Source organism: Hyperolius riggenbachi, chromosome 1 (assembly GCF_040937935.1).
Source record: "Hyperolius riggenbachi isolate aHypRig1 chromosome 1, aHypRig1.pri, whole genome shotgun sequence".
Taxonomy (NCBI): domain Eukaryota; kingdom Metazoa; phylum Chordata; class Amphibia; order Anura; family Hyperoliidae; genus Hyperolius; species Hyperolius riggenbachi.
Window position 1 is genome coordinate 279,239,081 of NC_090646.1, and position 20,138 is coordinate 279,259,218.

The following is a 20,138-nucleotide window of genomic DNA, read 5'->3' on the forward strand; positions in this document are numbered from 1 at the left end:
TCTGTCCAGTTCCTTAACTCCTTTGAAACAGATGTAAGGGCAATTGCTGGTCTGCATGCTCCTCCCATGTCTAGGTACGATCTTCTTAATTCCGTATCAATCTTCCTATCTAACGGGTCCCTGAAGGCCACGGAGTCCTCTAAAGGTAAGGTTACATGGCGTGCCAATCCAGTGACAGAGGCGTCCACCGCTGGACTTGTCTCCAGCATATTTATTAATTCTCCTTCCATGGGGTACAATTTAAAGAAGCGGTTAGATAGGGGAATCTTCTTTTCTTTTCAACTCTAGTCCACTCATCTTTAACCAGGTCAGCCACCTCTTCCATGAGGGCTCGTTTCCACTATAGTGAATCCGCATGCGGGCACTGCATGCGGATTCGCATAGTCAATGTTAGTGGATGGGGAGGTTTCCACTTGTGCGGCGGCGGGAGCGTTTTTCGGTGCGGCAGAAATCTGCACGGCAGAGCCGTCAGATTTCGCGTGCGGGAGGAATGCGGGCGAATCGCCGCTAATGCATTTAATAGGGAAATCGCATGCGGCTTTGTCATGCGGATTTCCCCGCCATTTCGCGTGCGATTTCGCATGGTTTGCTATGGAGCTTTACTCAGGCTGTGACATGGTTAAATTTTGCCTGGCTTCTTGCCATGCGAAATCGCGGCTAAATCCGCATGCGGAAACGCAGCTGCATGCGATTTCTTCTGCGGTGGAATCCATGCGATTCCGCACCGCAACAGTGGAAACAAGCCCTGACTGGTAATGTGTGGTGTTTTGTTTTGTTTCAAATGAGGGTAGTAAACTTTGGTCTTTGCTGGAGGTTCCTCCGGATCCTCCCATTGTATAGCTTCGCGTACTGATTTTACAAACTAGTTTACTAAAGCAAACTCAAACCCCACTGCAATGCCATCTACCAACTCCGGTGTCTCCGAGGTGACAGAGAGATCAGAGTCCTTATCCCCTCTGTGTGCTCGTGAAAGGCATGCATTCAGCCAGGGATTGTTGCACAATCTCTTTTACAAGTGACGGTAAATTTTGTGTGGGTTCCTCCTCAATTGAAATTGAGTAGAAGCACGCAGCACACACTAATTTCCCTGGCATGGTTTCTTCTCCACATGCCCAATAGGGTTTACATTTCCGGGTCTGTGACTGTTCCTGGTCTTTATGAGAATGAGATTTGCTATTGGTAGTTGAGGAAGACCTTTTCCTTGTCTCTGAAGTTGATCTTTCAGGTTGTGAGCGGCTAAAGAAAAAATAAAAAGAAAACTGCTCAGTATAACAACCCTCAGGTCAAGACTCAAATATAAGAAAAAAAGTTCGACTAGTGATCCGTGCCCTTACCTATCAGAATTTGGCTAGTCTGTTTCCTGGGCAGCATATTGCTCCTCCATAGCACAAGCTAGTAGCTTCCAGCACCAGGGAGGAAGAACAATATTGGGGCATTAGGCCTGCGTAAGTCATTGGAGTGCACCATATATATATATATATATATATATATATATATATATATGTATGTATGTATGTATGTATATATATGTATGTATATATGTATGTATATATGTATATATGTATATATATATATGTATATATGTATATATGTATATATATATGTATATATATATATATATATGTATATGTATATATATATATATATGTATATGTATATGTATATGTATATGTATATGTATATGTATATGTATATGTATATGTGTATATGTATATGTATATGTATATGTATATGTATATATGTATATATGTATATGTATGTATATATATATATGTATGTATATATATATATATATATATATATATATGTATATGTATATGTATATGTATATGTATATGTATGTATATATATATATATATATATATATATATATATATATATATATATATATATATATATATATATATATATATATATATGTATATGTATATGTATATATATGTATATGTATATGTATATGTATATATATATATATATATATATATATATATATATATATATATATATATATATATATATATATATATATATATATATATATATATATATATATATATATATATATATATATATATATATATATATATATATATATATATATATATATATATATACAGGAGGTTGGTATAAATGCCTCTACACAGCACAAGATTGCCTGCAACCTCCGGGCACACCAGTGGGAAAAACACTGCAACAAAATACACAAGCCATCCATTAGATTTTTAGAAGGGAGTAGCTCACCGCATCCTGCCGCTCTCCGAGAGTAGGCTCTTACCACTTGTCTTCGCGTGCTCGCTCCCCGAAATCTGGTGCGCACTATGCCGGGGATCCTGCAGCCAGATTTAGTGTAGACGCGAATGCCGCTTCCTGTCATCCAACATGCTGTGCGCCGCCGCCGGAAGTTGACGTCATACCAGTCCCAAAGCGGAAGTCGCATGCTTTCCAGCAATAGGCACACCATGCTGCCCAGTCCGCGATGCGCCGCTTTACAGCGCTTGGCCCTGGCCCGGTCTCCCCAGAAAGACCAGCAGAAAGAGGGGAGTATCTTCCACCAAGAGCCATTTAGACTCCTCTAGGCGGGAACTACATGCTACCGAAGCGCGAACGCCGTGAAGACACGGCAGGTAAGGGCAAAGAGGAAAAAAAAATCGGAAAACTTTTAAACAAAAGATAGCTATAACTCCAGTCCTGTGGAGCAGACGAAGGGGAAAAAAAGCAGAGGGCAGTGGGAGGGCTAAACATTTATACACGCCAGTCCTGATGGGGTCAGGGCTGACCCGTAGTAAGTGCTGCCAGGGAGACAGATAGGAAAAAGTTATTGAGAAATTTAAAGCAGGCTTAGGCTACAAAACTATTTCCAAAGCCTTGAACATCCCACGGAGCACTGTTCAAGCAATCATTCAGAAATGGAAGGAGTATGGCACAACTGTAAACCTACCAAGACAAGGCCATCCACCTAAACTCACAGGCCGAACAAGGAGAGCGCTGATCAGAAATGCAGTCAAGATGCCCATGGTGACTGTGGACGAGCTGCAGAGATCTACAGCTCAGGTGGGGGAATCTGTCCATAGGACAACTATTAGTCATGCACTGCACAAAGCTGGCCTTTATGGAAGAGTGGCAAGAAGAAAACCATTGTTAACAGAAAAGCATAAGAAGTCCCATTTGCAGTTTGCCACAAGCCATGTGGGGGACACAGCAAACTCAGAAGAAGTTGCTCTGGTCAGATGAGACCAAAATTAATTTTTTTTGGCCAAAATGCAAAACTCTATGTGTGGCAGAAAACTAACACTGCACATTACTCTGAACACACCATCCCCACTGTCAAATATGGTGGTGAGAGACAGGGAAGCTGGTCAGAGTTGATGGGAAGATGAATAGAGCCAAATACAGGGCAATCTAAGAAGAAAACCTCTTGGAGTCTGCAAAATACTTGATACTGGAGCGGAGGTTCACCTTCCAGCAGGACAACAACCCTAAACATAAAGCCAGGGCAACAATGGAATGGTTTAAAACAAAACCTATCCATGTGTTAGAATGGCCCAGTCAAAGTCCAGATCTAAATCCAATTGATAATCTGTGACAAGATCTGAATACTGCTGTTCACAAACGCTGTCCATCTAATCTGACTGAGCTGGAGCTGTTTTTCAAAGAAGAATGGGCAAGGATTTCAGTCTCTTTTGCATCAAAAGGTGGTTCTAAAAAGTATTGACTCAGGGGGCTGAATAATTACGCATACCACACTTTGCAGTTATCTATTTATTTTTTTTAAATGGTTGGCATCATATGATTTTCGTTCCACTTTTCACGTGTACACCACTTTGTATTGGCCTTTTTCGTGGAATTCCAATAAAATTGATTCAGGTTTGTGGCAGTAATATGACAAAATGCGGAAAACTTCAAGGGGGCCGAATACTTTTGCAAACCAGTATGTGTGTGTTTTATTTTTATTAACATTTTGGCCTTCAGAACTTTGAGAGCTTTAAAAGAAAAAAAATCTCCCATTAACTTACATTAAAATCACGGTAAAACCGCAAATTACGGGAAAATTGTGTTTTTTTTTTTTATTTTTACAGCGATTTTATGTAAGTCAATGGAAGCATTTTTTTTTTTTTTTTTAAAAAAAAGCTCTAAGGGCCAAAAAAATGCTCAGAAAAGCGCTTCTAGTGTTTGAGCCCTAAGGGTCTAGCTTTAGTGAACTGTGCTTGTAGAGCTTTATGGTTAAAAGGTTGGGAAGGTGGCATAAAGGCAAAATAAAATTCTGGTTTCTGCCCTGTTTGAAGGGAATCTTTTTTTGTTTGGTTCCGGTTTGGAAGAAGCTTTAACGAGAGCGGCAGAAAATAAGAATATATTCCTGCCTAGTTCAGTCAGTCATAGCATGTGACTCGTGTTATATAACAATATGATAAAGTCCCTTCAACAGGAAGGGCAAAAACCATTATCCTTAAAGGGGTTCTCTAGTGGTCGGGGAAAAAAGTAAAAACCGACACTTACTGGGGTTTCTATCTCTCTCCCCCCCCTGCAGCTGTCATGTCTTGCGATGTCCTCCAACGATCCTTGGTTCCTTGCCGCCAGTCTATTATTCGTCTAACTAGACGAATAGTGCTCGCTCTCGTGCGTGTCACCGGGAGCTTACTGCGCAGGTGCAGTATGAAGTTTTCTTGTACTGCACAGTAAGCTCCCGATGACGCGCGCGGAAGCGAGCACGTGCACGGCTGCGCAGCCGCAGTCCAATTAGAAGCGAGATTAAACCGGGACTGATGGCGGGGAACGGAGGATCGTAGGAGGACGGCGTGGAATATGACAGCTGCATGGGGCCGATAGAAGCCCCAGGTAAGTGTGTTTTTGGGGTGTGGGTTTTTTTTCTTTGCACCACCAGGAGAACTCCTTTAACCACTTAAGGACCGCCCCCAGCCGATGGGCGGCGGCAAAGACCGGGCCTAAACGACCGCAATACGCCCATCGGCGGCGGCGGGCGTGGTTATGCAGCGATCGCGTCATTCGTGATGCGATCAGCCACCGGCGACTGGCTCCGCCCCCTCGCGCTGTAACCTGCCGGCCGTTCGGAAGCGCCGGCGGGTTACTAGCTGCCCGATCGCCGCCATGGATGTGTATAATAGGCTTTGTAATGTATACAAAGCCTATTATACAGGCTGCCTCCTGCCCTGGTGGTCCCAGTGTCCGAGGGACCACCAGGGCAGGCTGCAGCCACCCTAGTCTGCACCCAAGCACACTGATTCCCCCCTGATCGCCCACAGCACCCCTCAGACCCCCCCCCCCCTGCTCACCCCCCAGACCACTGCTAGCACCCAATCACCCATCAATCACTCCCTGTCACTTTCTGTCAACGCTATTTTTTTTTTTTAACCCTAAACTGCCCCCTGCTCCCTCCTGATCACCCCCCCCCCGTGTACTTTATGCCTCTATCTCCCCTGTAATAACCCACTGATCACCTGTCAATCACCCCCTGTCACTGCCACCCATCAATCAGCCCCTAACCTGCCCCTTGCGGGCAATCTGATCACCCACCCACACCATCAGATTGCCCCAGACCTACCCTCAAATCACCTCCAGAGTGCATTGTTTACATCTGTTCTGCCATCTAATCACCCACTGATCACCCATCAATCAGCCCCTGTCACTGATGCCCATCAGATTAGACCCCTATCTGCCCCTAGGGCACCCAATCACCCGCCCACACCCTCAAAACGCCCTCAGACCCCAGTCCTGATCACCTCGCCAATGCATTGCTTGCATCTATTTCCCCTCTAATCACACCTTGAGACACCCATCAATCACCTCCTGTCACCCCCTAGCACACCTACCCATCAGATCAGGCCCTAATTTGCCCCGTTGGGGCTCTTGATCACTCGGCCAAACCCTCAGACCCCCTTCCGATCACCTCCCCAGTGCATTGATTGCATCTATTTTCCCCTCTAACCACCCCCTGAGACACCCATCAATCACCTCATGTCACACCCCCCCCCCCCCCCCCCCCTAGCACTCCTATCCATCAGATCAGGCCCAATACAACCTGTCATCTAAGAGGCCACCCTGCTTATGACCGGTTCCACAAAATTTGCCCCCTCATAGACCACCTGTCATCAAAATTTGCAGATGCTTATACCCCTGAACAGTCATTTTGAGAAATTTGGTTTCCAGACTACTCACGGTTTTGGGCCCGTAAAATGCCAGGGCAGTATAGGAACCCCACAAGTGACCCCATTTTAGAAAAGACACCCCAAGGTATTCTGTTAGGGATATGACGAGTTCATAGAAGATTTTATTTTTTGTCAAAAGTTAGCGGAAATTGATTGTTGTTTTTTTTCACAAAGTGTCATTTTTCACTAACTTGTGTCAAAAAATAAACTTCTATGAACTCGCCATACTCCTAGCGGAATACATTGGGGTGTCTTCTTTATAAAATGGGGTCACTTGTGGGGTTCCTATACTGCCCTGGCATTTTAGGGGCCCTAAACCGTGAGGAGTAGTCTAGAAAACAAATGCCTCAAAATGACCTGTGAATAGGACGTTGGGCCCCTTAGCGCACCTAGGCTGCAAAAAAGTGTCACACATGTGGTATCGCCGTACTCAGGAGAAGTAGTATAATGTGTTTTTTGTGGTGTATTTTTACACATACCCATTGTGTGTGTGTGTGTGTGTGTGTGTGTGTGTGTGTGTGTGTGTGTGTGTGTGCGTTAAAAAGAAAAAAAAAATTGTCATTTACGGAGATATTTCTCCCACCCAGCATGGGTATGTGTAAAAAAAAAAAATACACCCCAAAACACATTATACTACTTCTCCTGAGTACGGCGATACCACATGTGTGGCACTCTTTTTGCACCCTAACTGCGCTAAGGAGCCCAAAGTCCAATGAGTACCTTTAGGAATTCACAGGTCATTTTGCGACATTTGGTTTCAAGACTACTCCTCACGGTTTCGGGCCCCTAAAATGCCAGGGCAGTATAGGAACCCCACAAATGACCCCATTTTAGAAAGAAGACACCCCAAGGTATTCCGTTAGGAGTATGGTGAGTTCATAGAATTATTTTTTTGTCACAAGTTAGCGGAAAATGACACTTTGTGAAAAAAAAAAAAAAACCAATTAAAATCAATTTCCGCTAACTTGAAAAATTTTACTTTGAAAAATGTCAGCACAGAAAGTAAAAAAAAATTTTTTGGGACAAAATTCATGTCATTTTTGATGAATATAATAAAAACTAAAACTCGCAGCAGCAATCAAATAGTACCAAAAGAAAGCTGTATTAGTGACAAGAAAAGGAGGTAAAATTCATTTAGGTGGTAGGTTGTATGACCGAGCAATAAACCGTGAAAGCTGCAATGGTCTGAATGGGAAAAAAAAAAAAGGCTCTGGTCCTTAAGGGGCGAAAAGACTGTGGTGCTCAAGTGGTTAATAGGGTAGTCCCAAGCAAAGCACTTTTTTTTTTTTTTTCCCTTTTTCAATTCAGAATTACGGTATCCAAGCCATATATTTCTAGGCCTAAAAGCAAGACTATACATTGTTGTCGGCCTCAAGACGTGATCCGTGTATGTGATTTAAGATTAGACTTGTGATATTCATGAAGACTGAACAAATTGGATAATTCTGGATTTAATTGAAAGGAAAAATAATAATTTTGTATTTTTTGTGCAACAAAGGTAGGGCTTGTTCACACAAGAGTTTAAGTTCTAGAGATTTTAAAAGCTCTTGCTAATGCAATGCTATGGGAGATGCTCCAGTGTGAACCCACACATAGGATAACCTTAGCAAGAGCTTTTAAAGGGTGTGAACAAGCCCTTATGCTATTTTTAGAACTGCACAATTGTCATAGTCCTTGCTAACCGGGCCATAGGCAAATGCGGGGGGGGGGGGGGGGGGGGGATTTCAGCAGCCCAGAATCTCCTCTCAGACCAGGGCAGGTGTAGTGTCTGTGGACAGGCACAAGTTGAGACACCAGAATATCTGCAGGTATCTTGCAGCTCACAGGCACTGCCCCCTTTCTTTCCCTGCTACTGTTGACTTTGGATGGAGCAGCAGCATGTGTACAGAGCATGGAGCAGCTCTGGGGAACTTAATAGTCAGGTGTGAGCACACCCCGGCGCCGTGCTGTGTGAATGCTTCACATTCCTTTTCATTAGCTATGTCAGCTGTCTTCATTATTATCTGTATCCAAACTACTCCTGATCGATCCCGTTGTTGATTGCGAGGAGATCGGACATTTAGGAAATAATTGTCAGGGCCTCTCTGTCGGACGGAAATTGCATTGTGTGTACTCAGCATGATGTCCTACCATATTATTATACTGTATTGTGCGTGGCTGAGGGAGACCTTTTTGTCAACGGCAATTTGGACACCTTTTTAGGAATTCAGTCCCCCCCTCCCTCCCCTCCTTTTTTTAAACCTGGATTTGCCCCTGGTATCTGCCATCGCAGCAGCCTAATCTTCTGTCATTGCTGTTGCATTTCTGCAGATTGGTAGGAGGCATAGATTTAATGCCAGATACAGTATACACAAAGCTATTTCCTGTCCGATCGATGAATTCAAGCGACCATTTTCAACATGTCTGATCTGCTATCAATTGAGAAGTGGATCACTTTTGTGCAGAACTGATCTGAAAATAATTCCTGTTCTCGATCAGCAGCAGATTGCGCATGTTGGAAATTATCGATTTGACCCATCAATCTGACAATAAATTGCTTCTTGTGTACCAGGCATTTGGGATGGTCCGTGAGACTCCTATTTTGAGTTGATGCACATTGTTGTACACATTTTACAGTCTCACTCAAAGCAGAAATCTAGCACAATTTATATAGCTGACTTGTGTTTTTACTTCTAGGTACTTGAGACAAAGGAACACAAACTTGATGGGAAACTCATCGATCCCAAGAGGGCAAAGGCATTAAAAGGAAAGGAACCGCCCAAGAAGGTGTTTGTTGGTGGACTAAGTCCTGATACTACAGAAGACCAGATCAAAGCGTACTTCGGTAGTTATGGTGAAGTAAGTAAATGGGAAAAGATGTTATACAGTTTAACTACCACTAATCTTGTAAATTGCTCCTGACTTCCAATGTGATAAAGCAGAAGGATTTCCCAAATTGAGTTTTTTTTTTTAAAGCTCAGGGTTAACGTTTTTTTTGGAGCATAAGACTATCCGGACCATAAGACGCACTTAGGTTTAGTGGACAAAATTTAGAAAGGAGGAAAAAAACTAAACCTGGTGCATCCATGGGGCTATATGCAATTCACTTTTTCACCTGGGTTTTCTCCTAGGAGATAATTTTTCATCTTCAATTTAAAGTAACTTTCCAGGACTTTTTAACTAAAAAAAATACCAAAACATAGGTGAAAAAGTAATATCAACATTAATTTGAGTATTTTCTTGCTTCCTGGTGGCTTGAAGGGCATTTGATTGACAAGTTTAAAAATATCACCTAGGTGAAAACGTAGGAGAAAGTTAATTGCGTATGGGCCATGGTGCGGTAGCGTCTTGTGGATCTTCTTCCCCCAAAGATTTTGTCCCCCCTTATGCCTTATGTCCTTCTTGTGCTTCCCTTGTACCTCTTGAGTCTCCCTTGCGTCCTCCTCTGCTTCTCTTATCTGGCCTCCTACAACTGGCCGTATCCCCCTGTGGGATCTCCCTAATAAATCAATCTATTAATGTGCTGATCAGCACAGCTGCTTCCTCCTGAGCCCAACTTTCCAGAGCGCCTCCATCCTGTCCCTGCATCTATGACTGCATCCCTCCGCCTTCCCCACCAGGCTCTTTCCCCCTGCCGCTAGCTTTGCTTACCGATTCAGGTTGAGTGGCAGGACCCTCCTGCATTGCAGCCACCATTTTCTTCCATGTGCTGCGTGAACTTCATCACGGAGGCTTCAGGCATGGCTTGAAGAGACCAGCCTCTTCGCGGCTGGCTTTCCTGACATCCCTCCGCCTGCTAGCCACTTTCCCCCGCTCAGTTCTGACTGCCGCAAGCACACTGAGGCCAAAACGATACCGGCGGAGATGAGTCCCGGTACCCTCGGGCACTGCAGCTGCCATCCTCTTCCTTGCGCTGTCCGCACTTCCCAGTCTGCACGGCGTGACCCCAGGGGGGTATCGGGTTGACTTTCAGAGAGCCCATCTTCGCGGCTGGCTTTCCCAGCATCCCTCCACCGACTAGCCAGTTCCCCCGCTCAGTCCTGTCTGATGTAAGCGCGCTGAGGCCAAACGATGCCGGGGAGAAGAGGGGCACTGCAGCCGCCATGTTGTATGAGGATTCCTGGTGTGCACGAAGGCGTGACATGCAAAAGGTGGGGAGACTAAGGAAGCCCGGGAGAAGCGTCAGCGCGATTCTGAGCTGCTGCCTGCACTTCTCATTCATTTCTGCTGTGCCCTGCGCTGTATTCGGACCATAAGATGCAGTCACTTTTTCTCCCCATTTTTGGGGAAGAAAAGGTGCATCTTATAGTCCGAAAAATACGGTAATCACTTACTAAAATAAAGTGTGTGTCTCCATTAGAGATTTCCTGTTTGTCATGTTGGGTGCCGCACACACTAATTCGGTTTACTTCAACTCTCTTCCCCACAAGGAAGTAACTAGAACTGTAATAGGGTAAGGGTTTGTAGATGCTGTTCTAAATATCTGGTGGCAGCCTGCCTGGGGATCAGCTATTTGCAGCTGTGCACGCCTCTTACTCTTACCACTCTTGTTGCCCTGTAGTCACTGCATGCCACTTCCTCGTCTGTCCTAATGACAGCTGAGCTCTGTACGTGGGTCAGGAGCAGACTTTATTGACTCCTGACCCTGTGATCACTGTTAGCCAATTACAGTGATCACAGCTCGGAATCCAGCAAAATAAAAAGGCTCTGGTTCTTTAAAGAGACTCTGAAGTCTCCTGAAAATGAGGTTTTTATTTTAAAAACCTCATTAACATTATTGTCCCTGTTGAACCGCGGCTGAAAACCCCCTCAATCACCCCAAACTCACGTGGGTACACAGCAGGCAAAATCCAGAACTTTCTTGGTCGTGGATTTTGCTGCCGCCTCTATGCACCTCTATCAGCGCATATCTCCGCCTCTCCCCCGCCCCTCTCAGTGAAGGAAAACTGAGAGGGGTAGGGGAGAGGCGGCGATCCGCGCTGCCTCTATGCGGAAGGAGCCCGCGATTGTACCCCGTGAGTTTGGGGTGATTGAGGGGGTTTTCAGCCGCGGTTCTTCGGCGTTTTAAGAGGGACAATAATGGTAATGAGGGTTTTTTTTTTTTGTTTTTGTTTTTTTTTTAAATAAAAACCTCATTTTCAGGAGACTTCAGAGTCTCTCTTTAAATGGCCAAAACTTTCTGGTACTGAAAGGGTTAAGTGCCTGACTTAATTATTGAAATACACCACAAGACTCTTGCAGGATTTTACATGTTTTCTTTACTCATAATTCCATAATTGACACATTGATTTGCAGATGGAGTTGAAAAACGAGTAATTGTTCTAACATTGGTGGTTTTATACAGTATTGCTTGCTTTGTATAGTGAATGGTCTAAACCGGTAAAATGTAACTTTGCAGATTGAGAACATAGAGCTTCCGATGGACACAAAGACTAATGAAAGGAGAGGCTTTTGCTTTATTACCTACACAGATGAAGACCCGGTACAGAAGTTATTGGAAAATAGATATCACCATATCGGATCAGGAAAGGTAATACTAGATGTGTAATAATAAAGCTGGCATTAGTGATGTGACTGCTGTGGTGGTTCTTGTTGTTTTCAAGTTGAGTATCAAACTTTTTATTTATTTTTTTTCTTCCCCCTTCCTCAGTGTGAAATCAAAGCTGCACAGCCCAAAGAATTGTACAGGCAGCAGCAGCAGCAACAACAGAAAGGAGGAAGGGGTGCATCAGGTGGACGAGGTGGTGGAAGGGGAAGAGGCAGAGGAGGTATTTAAAAAAATAAAATAAAAATATAAGTTTTTGTGTATATAGCTATATCTCCGTATTCCTGTTACAAGTTTAGCTAATAGAAACTGAGCATGATAGAGGAAAATGTATGGTTAGAACTTTAACATCCACGTAAAACACACATTTTAAATCGTTTGCTAAGATACAGACCTCTGAACCTGTATAATTCAATTCATATTCCTGTAATGTTAAAGTGTACCCGAGCCTCATGTCGCGGAGCACGCCACCCAAGGCATTGTCACTAATGCTGTCGGGGCCATGCGGCTCCTCTTCAGCATTCATGGCTGAGCAGTAGATGCACGAGCCCGGGTGCACACTAGCCCGGAGCCATGAATGCGGAAGAGGAGCTTCGCATCCCCGATGTGGAGGGGGCTTCCAACAACCGAGGAAAGCCTTAATAGGATCCTGAAACTTCCCTCTCTTTACGGTAAGTATCTGCTTTTGAACTCAAGCTTCGGCTCTGGTTCGCTTTACTGCTGATGAGCTGTGGGGTCTCAGTCTGCAGGTGAGCAGGCTCTATTTGCAGCAGACCCCAATCTTAATTCAGCATTAAAGAGTGTAATTAAGTAATCTGTTTACTTACACCTCCCTGAACTTGTCTCGTTCGCACTTCCACAGCGCTGTCATTGAGCCAATCACTGAACTCGCTTAATAACAGCGAGTTCAGTGATTGGCTCAATGACAGCGCTGTGGAAGTGCGAACGAGACAGTGAGAGCCAGTCACATAGCGCCTAGTTTCTCAACATGCGGTACGCGTACCCCAGGGGGTACTTCTGATGGTTCCAGGGGGTACTCAGGCTTGAGATACTTGACCAAGAGTAACAAATTTAGAGTTTTAGAAAATTATAAATCCTATATAAACACCAAATTAGTATTTTTTTTCTAATTAAAAGCAACAGTAAATGCTAGGAAATTGTTTAGAACCAATTATCATGTACTACGATTAAATATGTATTTGTTAAGGGGTACTTGTGATAATATTTACCATGCCAGGGGGTACTTGGTGAGTACAGGGTATTATAAGGGGTACATACCAATAAAATGTTGAGAAACACTGACATAGCGGACAGCTGTGATTGGCAGGGCTGTGCAACACTGAGCTGCAGGCATGTCGGGACCCCCTCCTCTAGCGCTGCATGTAATGGTAGGTGTTGGCAAGTGCGCTGGAATGCCAGCATCTTGTGAGCATTAGATGGAAACAGATTCTATCAGTTGCAATAAGATCTACTGAAATGCAGTTGTGTTTTTCCACAATGGGCTCGATTCACAATAACTAACATGCAGTAATTTTATGGTGTGTGTGTGTGTGTGTGTGTGTGTGTGTGTGTGTGTGTGTGTGTGTTGTTTTTTTTTGTTTGTTTGTTTTTTTTTTTGGTTGCAAAATTGCCTCCAGTGATAATTACCAACTTTTTTGAGGATTCACTAAAAAATTTCCGAGTGTGATAAATGTTTGATAAAATGCGGTAAAACGGCCGATAAACAGACAGTAATCGTTTAGTAATGTTGCTGTAAATGTATTAAGTGTTCGGTAATTGGTCGGTAACATGTGCAAAAATAAAGCTTTTTTTTTTTTTTTTTTTGACCACTGTAGGGCAGGCCATATGCTTGCCACCCATTACACAGAAATGACCCAGGAAAGCCTGTCACATTTAAAGTGGACCTGAACTCTTGCACAAGACAGAGGGAAAACCTATAAAATGTACCCTGTGTGTATTTAGAGAGTTTAGACTGTCTAATTCCCTCTCATCTGTGACTAATCACAACTGTAATTTGAGCTCTCAGCTGTGCCATCTTGGTGCCTCAGCAGAGCAGCTAATTTGTAAACATAGGATGTTAACAATATGTCTGCCTCCATAAAAGCAGGAAGTGGGCACACTGGAGATTTATTGCAGGATTTGTATCAGCTGTAACAAAGAAATATGCTGTTGCTTATCTTTTAGAGCAGAGAGGAATTTCCTTTCTCGGCATCTATAAAATCATATTAAAGACTGTACGAGGTCTGACAGTGCGCCTTGAGATTAGACACACTTGTCTTCTCTGCCTCCTATGTAAAATTGACAAATTCAGGCAAAGCTCAAAAGGCTCCACCCTAAAGTCCAACAGCAGAGAAGTGAAAATTATCACCTGCCCTCTATATGTGATAAAAAATCCTTATTTCAAATTCAAAGTGGAGGAAATTTAAGGGGATAAATCTTTGAGAATTACACAATGGTGATATTTTGCACATACTATTTTACAGCATGCGGTAAGGCACTGTGAATAGAGCCCAATGTGTGGTTGTGTAGGCTGATAATTGCAGCTACCTGCTCTTGTGTTATAGAGACTGCCTGGTTTAATAATCTTTTAGCTTCAGTGACTAGCCAGACAAAAGTAGTACTGGTTGTCATTAGAACTGCTACTGCTTAATTTGAACTGTGTAACACATGTGAAAGGTTGTATTACTGTTTTATTTAGATCATAAAATACAATTGACCAATCTTCCTTTTTGGTAATGTAGGAAAGATGGCTTGTTTGCTGAGATGAGGATAAATACAGTATGTCATTGATCATTTTTAGAATGAATGACTTATACTGTGTGTTTAACCAGTTTATATCCTAACTACAGTATATTCACGTCATAGCAAGTGGCTCCTGAAAGCCACCTGACGTGAATATAAGTCACTTTGATTTAATGAGCACAGCGGGCGTGCTAGCACGCTCCTGGGCTCATTAACCCCCCCTCCCCCTAACTACTCTATACTAGCATCCCTGCCATGGGGTTCGATCTCCGCACCACCTGCCCGATCCCCTGTAATTACCCCCCTCTCTCCCCCCCTCCATGCTGCTATTGGGCAGGGCAGGGCAGGATTAAAATGTAACAGTCTTTACCTGACCTTGTTCCAGCGCCGATCGCGATCCTCTCCCTGTAGTCCCGCTGTCAGCCTCACAATGCTGAATGAATCGGGTCCCGGCTTGATGACGTCATCAAGCCGGGACCCGATCCGGGCAGCATAGTAAGGCTGACAGCGGGACTACAGGGAGAGGATCGCGATCGGCGCTGGAACAAAGTCAGGTGAGAGCTTGTGACGTCTAACGCTTCCCTGCGCCTATCTCTGCGGGAGGGGGGGGAGGCACCTGGCATGTGGGTGGTATTTTAAAGGGCCACACACCTGGCTATCCCCATGGCACACAGTTCCATGGAGAACATAGCAATCCATGGGGGAGGGATACAGGGGCATACACCAGGCTATTGGGGGGGGGGGGGGGGGATTAAAAACCACACCTGGCCAACTATGGGGGGGGGGGGGGGGAGGGGATAAATGGCTACATCAGGCTTACTCAGGTGGGGGGGGGGGGTATACAGAGGCACATTTGGCTACCTGGGGCTCAGGAGGGGTACATCTAGCCAACTATGGGGGGGGGGGGATGGGAGGGATATACAGGAACACATCTGGCTAACTAGGGGTGGTTGGGGGATACAAAAGAGCCACATAATTGCAGGTAAAGCCAGGGATACAAAATGGAAAAAAGCACCTTTATTTTCAAATCTTATATTGTCGCCATACATTGTACTAGGATTATAATTTATATGTTGTAATAACCAGGACAAACGGGCATATCAAATGTATGTGTTAAATCTACAGTAGCTCTTATTATTTTAAAACTATAATAGCTTAAAACAGAGAAATAATAACTTTTTTACATTTTTCTCCCGTTATTCCCTATAAAATGCTTATAAAGTAAAATAATTCTTAGCAAAAAGTATCACACATAAATGATCTATACCTTGTTTTTTTTGCCACCAATTAGGCTTTCTTTGGGTGATAAGTATTGATAAAGTTATTGGCTAATGAACGTGAGGAGTGTGAAATGCAGAAAATTGCTCTGGTTTTTAAGGAGGAATAACCCAGGGACGCGAAGTGGTTAAGCTTGCAGCAAAGGTCCTCATGTAGGAATGGGATAGAAGAGGGACAGAGGACACAAAATGACAGAAGATGACACAAGGGGAGTACTAGGGAGACATGAGGTACAAGTGGGTCATAATAATTGGGGGTAGAAGTTCCACAAGACGATCCTGCACCATGTGCGCACAAGATTTAGTATTTTTTTTTTCCTTTTTGTCGTCTAAATCTAGGTGCAACTTATAATCCGGAGTGTCTTCTAGTCCGAAAAATACGGGTACTACTCCAGGGCTTAGTTGTAATTTTGTTGTACTTTCATTCTGCTCAAAATGTCCCCAATGTCAAGCAAGTGTTCTTGACCTGTAAGAGTACAGAAATGTGTCCTAGCGGATCAAAGTTAAACTGGTCTTTGCCCTAAATTTGCTCTCAATATGTATTTTTTTTGTTTTGTTTTGTTTAGGTCAAGGGCAGCAGAACTGGAATCAAAGTTACAATTCCTATGATCAAGATCAATCATATGGAGGCTATGGCAGCAACTCTTATGACCAGGGTTACAGCAGCTATGGTGGATCATATGACTACTCTGGTTACAACTATGGAAACTATGGTGGATACAACCAAGGCTATGCTGATTATAGTGGTGAGATTTTTAATATATGTATATATATGTATATGTATGGTATGTATGTGTGTGTGTGTGTGTTATATTTTCACCCCCCCCCCATCACATACTGTGCTGGTTTAGGCCCCGGTCACATCTGAAGTAGCAAAACACTAGCACTAGCGTTTTGCCCAAGTGATTTTTTTTTTTTTTTTTTTTTTTTTTAACCAGTGATTAGCGTGGTAAAAATCACTGGACACTTCCAGCAGTTTATAAGCACTGTAACGCGATCTCTCCAGAATCGCCCAGAAAATGCTGCAAGTAACACGTTGGCACTAATTGCAAAATGCCTGTGATCGACGCCAATTGCGGCAGTGAGAACACTGCCATAGGGTTACACAGCACTAGTGCTTAAAAAAAATGTGTGAATGGGCCCTTACTCTGCAATGTTTCATTACACTTATCATATTCCATTGTTTTAGAGTTTTGTTAGTGATATAAACTTCATTGTGCTGAAGGCAAGTTCACACTACAACTTGAATGGCTTCAGGAACTTTGCTAGCACTGACTAACCCCCTCATTCTGCAACCCATAAGTGCTATAGCTCACCAATAATATGCTAACTTTCAAAGTTTTATTAGTTTTGTTGCAAATTGTGTGCAGCTTAGAAATGAGCCTTCCAGGTGGAGCTGGCAATGTTGATGCTTTTCCAACCTGCATGCATTTTGCGATAAACTCTGAAAAGATGATTGAGATGTCAATTTTCAAGGTACCCATAATGTACCAGGCAACACTTCATACACACTTTATCTGTCACATTTCTATATTAAAAGTGGTGTGATGTTAACGTGCCCATATGCTGGAACTATGCACAATTTGCTATATGCATGCATCCAGCACCTGGGAAGAGTATACAGATGTCCTGAGCAATCACTCGGAAGGTGTGTGTATATGAGACCTCGGGTTAGGCCAAGCATTCTGTATTGCTGCCATCAGGGGAATGGATACCTTTTCTAAGCTTTCTGCCTGTTATAGTTTTGTTCCTTGGTATGTGTCGCGCATCTTTGTCCAGCACTTTGAAATGTGGTACCATCTTGTGTAAATTTTTGTTTTCATTTTTGTTTACTGCAGGCCAACAAAGTACATATGGCAAGGCATCTAGAGGAGGTCACCAGAACAACTATCAGCCTTACTAGTGGGTTCTAATCCTCAGGTATGTAATGTAAACTTTTTAAATTAGCCGTATCCACATTTGAATAAAGATAATTATAAACTGTGTGTGGAGTCGTCTTTTTATAAATGGATAACTTGCATAATGGCTATTTCTAAATGGTTTGAATTGCACAGAATGTTTTCTAGAGCTTTAACTTAAAGACGAGGCCTTGAGTATTTTTCCCTTAAAACTATAAAGGATTCTTTAAACTGGTCTTTTTAAGCCAGGTCTAAGAATAAATGAGCAATTTTTTTTAAAAGTAGTACAAGGTAAAGTACTGAAATGGGTACAACTTAAGGTAAAGAAGAATGTTGTCTTCTAACTCTGACACTATACCTTGTTTGTACCCGCCAGTGGCAACTTCATTGCAGGCTGTGTGTTACCCTGACCACGTCTATCTCTGGGGTCGCTCGTTGTGGGCAGAGCGCAAGGAGTACACCAGAAACCGCTATCCTGTGGTATGGTCTCTTCCAACTTCCTGTACCAGCGTAACAATTTAAACTGGGAAAAACTACTTCAGACTTTGCTTCCTAATCTTTTAAGTCTTTTTGTTAACGTTCAATAATTTTTACAGGCATTCATAAATGGATTTTACAGCTTAATTTTGGTTCTTTGTTGGCAGTTTTTTTTTTTCTTTTTTGTTTATTTTAGAAATTATAATTTACCTCCTTTCTTTATAGCCAATAGTGAAAGCTGCGGAGGACTTGTTAAACCGGAGGGTGAAATGTTTTGTAGAGTTCTATGCACATAATTTCCTTATTTATAGAGTTTTTGTCTATAGTAAACACTTTGGAATTAGTAGGAGGGGGGGGGGGGGGTTTCTGTAAATATTAGCAAAGGCTAATGTCCATACTTATCCTCCTCCCCCCCCCCCCTCCCCTTTTTTTTTTTTTTTTTTTTTCCCATCTTCTTAGAATAACATAAATGATTAATGGGTTCTTAAATGCTGAACTTGCAAAGAATCTAATGCTTGAGTCTCTCTTACAGGTAGAGATGGCTAAGGATCAACTGCAGGAGGGTCTAATCTAGGCTCGGGAGTACAAGTTTCTCTTCGGAGGACTTTTATGTATTGGACACATTACTGTCTTGCTGAAAATAGATCTCCCCCCCCCCCCCCCCCCCCCCCCCTTCTTGCCCTGTGACTCATCCTCTCCTAATGTATAGTTTGGTTTTATGTTCCCCAGATTGTTTATGATCTGTAATTTTGTGATGTTTACAGCTGAGTCCAGTGTGTGAGATTTGTAATAAAACATTTTTTTTTTAAAGTTGTTTATTGAGAATATTGATCCTGGTGTTAACTCTTCAATGACGTAGCCAAATACAGGGACTCCATTCTCATGGCCTTCTTGACCCCATGTTCAAAGGAACACCGTTAAAGATTGCTAAGATGGCACTCTGTAAATGTTAACTAAGTATGTTACTGAGGGGCTAAAAGAGCTTGTTTGAACCATGAGGGTAAGTCTTGGGAAGCCTTCCAAGAAAAACAAAAACAGAGTGCGATCCCTGTATGGTGTAATATAGGCCTGACTACCTGGCACAAAACGTAGCAGTAGAGGGGGGTGTGCTTGGGTAATGGCAAGCCATAGTATTAGGGTGTGTTAAACACTATTTCTGCATGTGAATTCACTGGTTATGTTGGCACCCCTGCATTGTAACAGATCATGTTATCTAAATGCACTTTTTACAGTGCCTGGTTATGGAACGTGCAACTATAGCAATTGTACATGCTAATAAAAATCATGTGCAGTGTGCGCTTTCTGTATGCTGTAGAGTATTGTACTATGTTTAGCCATCAGCAAGTCATTTTGAATCTGGATGATACAATTTATTGGTTTACTTAAAGAGTAAACTTTTGGTTAATCGGGCTTCTTCAGGTTCTAGTCCTGTACGCTGACAAGATATTGGAGCAGACGGCTTAGATACATTGGACATCAGGAGGAGGTTCATAGTGTTTTGCACAGGGCTGTGGAGTCGGTACAAAAATCTTCCGACTCCCGACTCCTCAGTTTCTGAAACCACGACTCCGACTCCGGGTGCCCAAAATTGCTCAGACTCTTCGACTCCGACTCATTAGTCTAATACTTAAAGAGACACTGAAGCGAAAAAAATATATATGATATAATGAATTGGTTGTGTACTATGAATAATTACTAGAAGATTAGCAGCAAAGAAAATATTCTCATATTTTTATTTTCAGGTATATAGTGTTTTTCTAACATTGCATCATTCTATAATATGTGCAGATTACACAACACTCAGCATTCAAAATGATTCTTTCAGAGCAGTCTGTGAACTAATGACCCCTCCTCTGGCAGAGAAAAAGTAAATAGTTCAGAACCAGTTGAGATAATAAGTCAGAAGACAGCCCTCTCCACGACTTTCAAAGTCGTAGAGCTTAATGGCTTTTTTGCATAGAGATAACTGGAGTTTCTTATCTCTTCCTGTACTGGAAACAATTAGACTTGTGTCTCTGATCCTAATGTTTTATTTCTTAGCTGTACTACACATACAAAT

The 20,138-nt window shown here is 42.8% G+C and overlaps 1 protein-coding gene across 2 annotated transcripts in view; it reads left to right on the forward strand.

Moving 5' to 3' along the window:
- Nucleotides 1-18,889, forward strand: part of LOC137506943 (heterogeneous nuclear ribonucleoprotein D-like) — a 34,473-nt gene extending 15,584 nt beyond the window's left edge. The window contains exons 3-8 of one of the 2 annotated variants that reach the window (XM_068233640.1): nucleotides 8,838-8,999; nucleotides 11,539-11,670; nucleotides 11,791-11,908; nucleotides 16,271-16,450; nucleotides 17,543-17,624; nucleotides 17,979-18,226. In XM_068233640.1, the coding sequence (XP_068089741.1) occupies nucleotides 8,838-8,999; nucleotides 11,539-11,670; nucleotides 11,791-11,908; nucleotides 16,271-16,450; nucleotides 17,543-17,607 (657 nt within the window). In that variant the 3' untranslated portion in view covers nucleotides 17,608-17,624; nucleotides 17,979-18,226. Of the gene's footprint in view, nucleotides 1-8,837; nucleotides 9,000-11,538; nucleotides 11,671-11,790; nucleotides 11,909-16,270; nucleotides 16,451-17,542; nucleotides 17,625-17,978; nucleotides 18,227-18,611 lie in introns of those variants that run through there. The other variant, XM_068233639.1, reaches the window with a different exon arrangement.
- The last annotated feature ends 1,249 nt before the right edge of the window (nucleotides 18,890-20,138 follow it).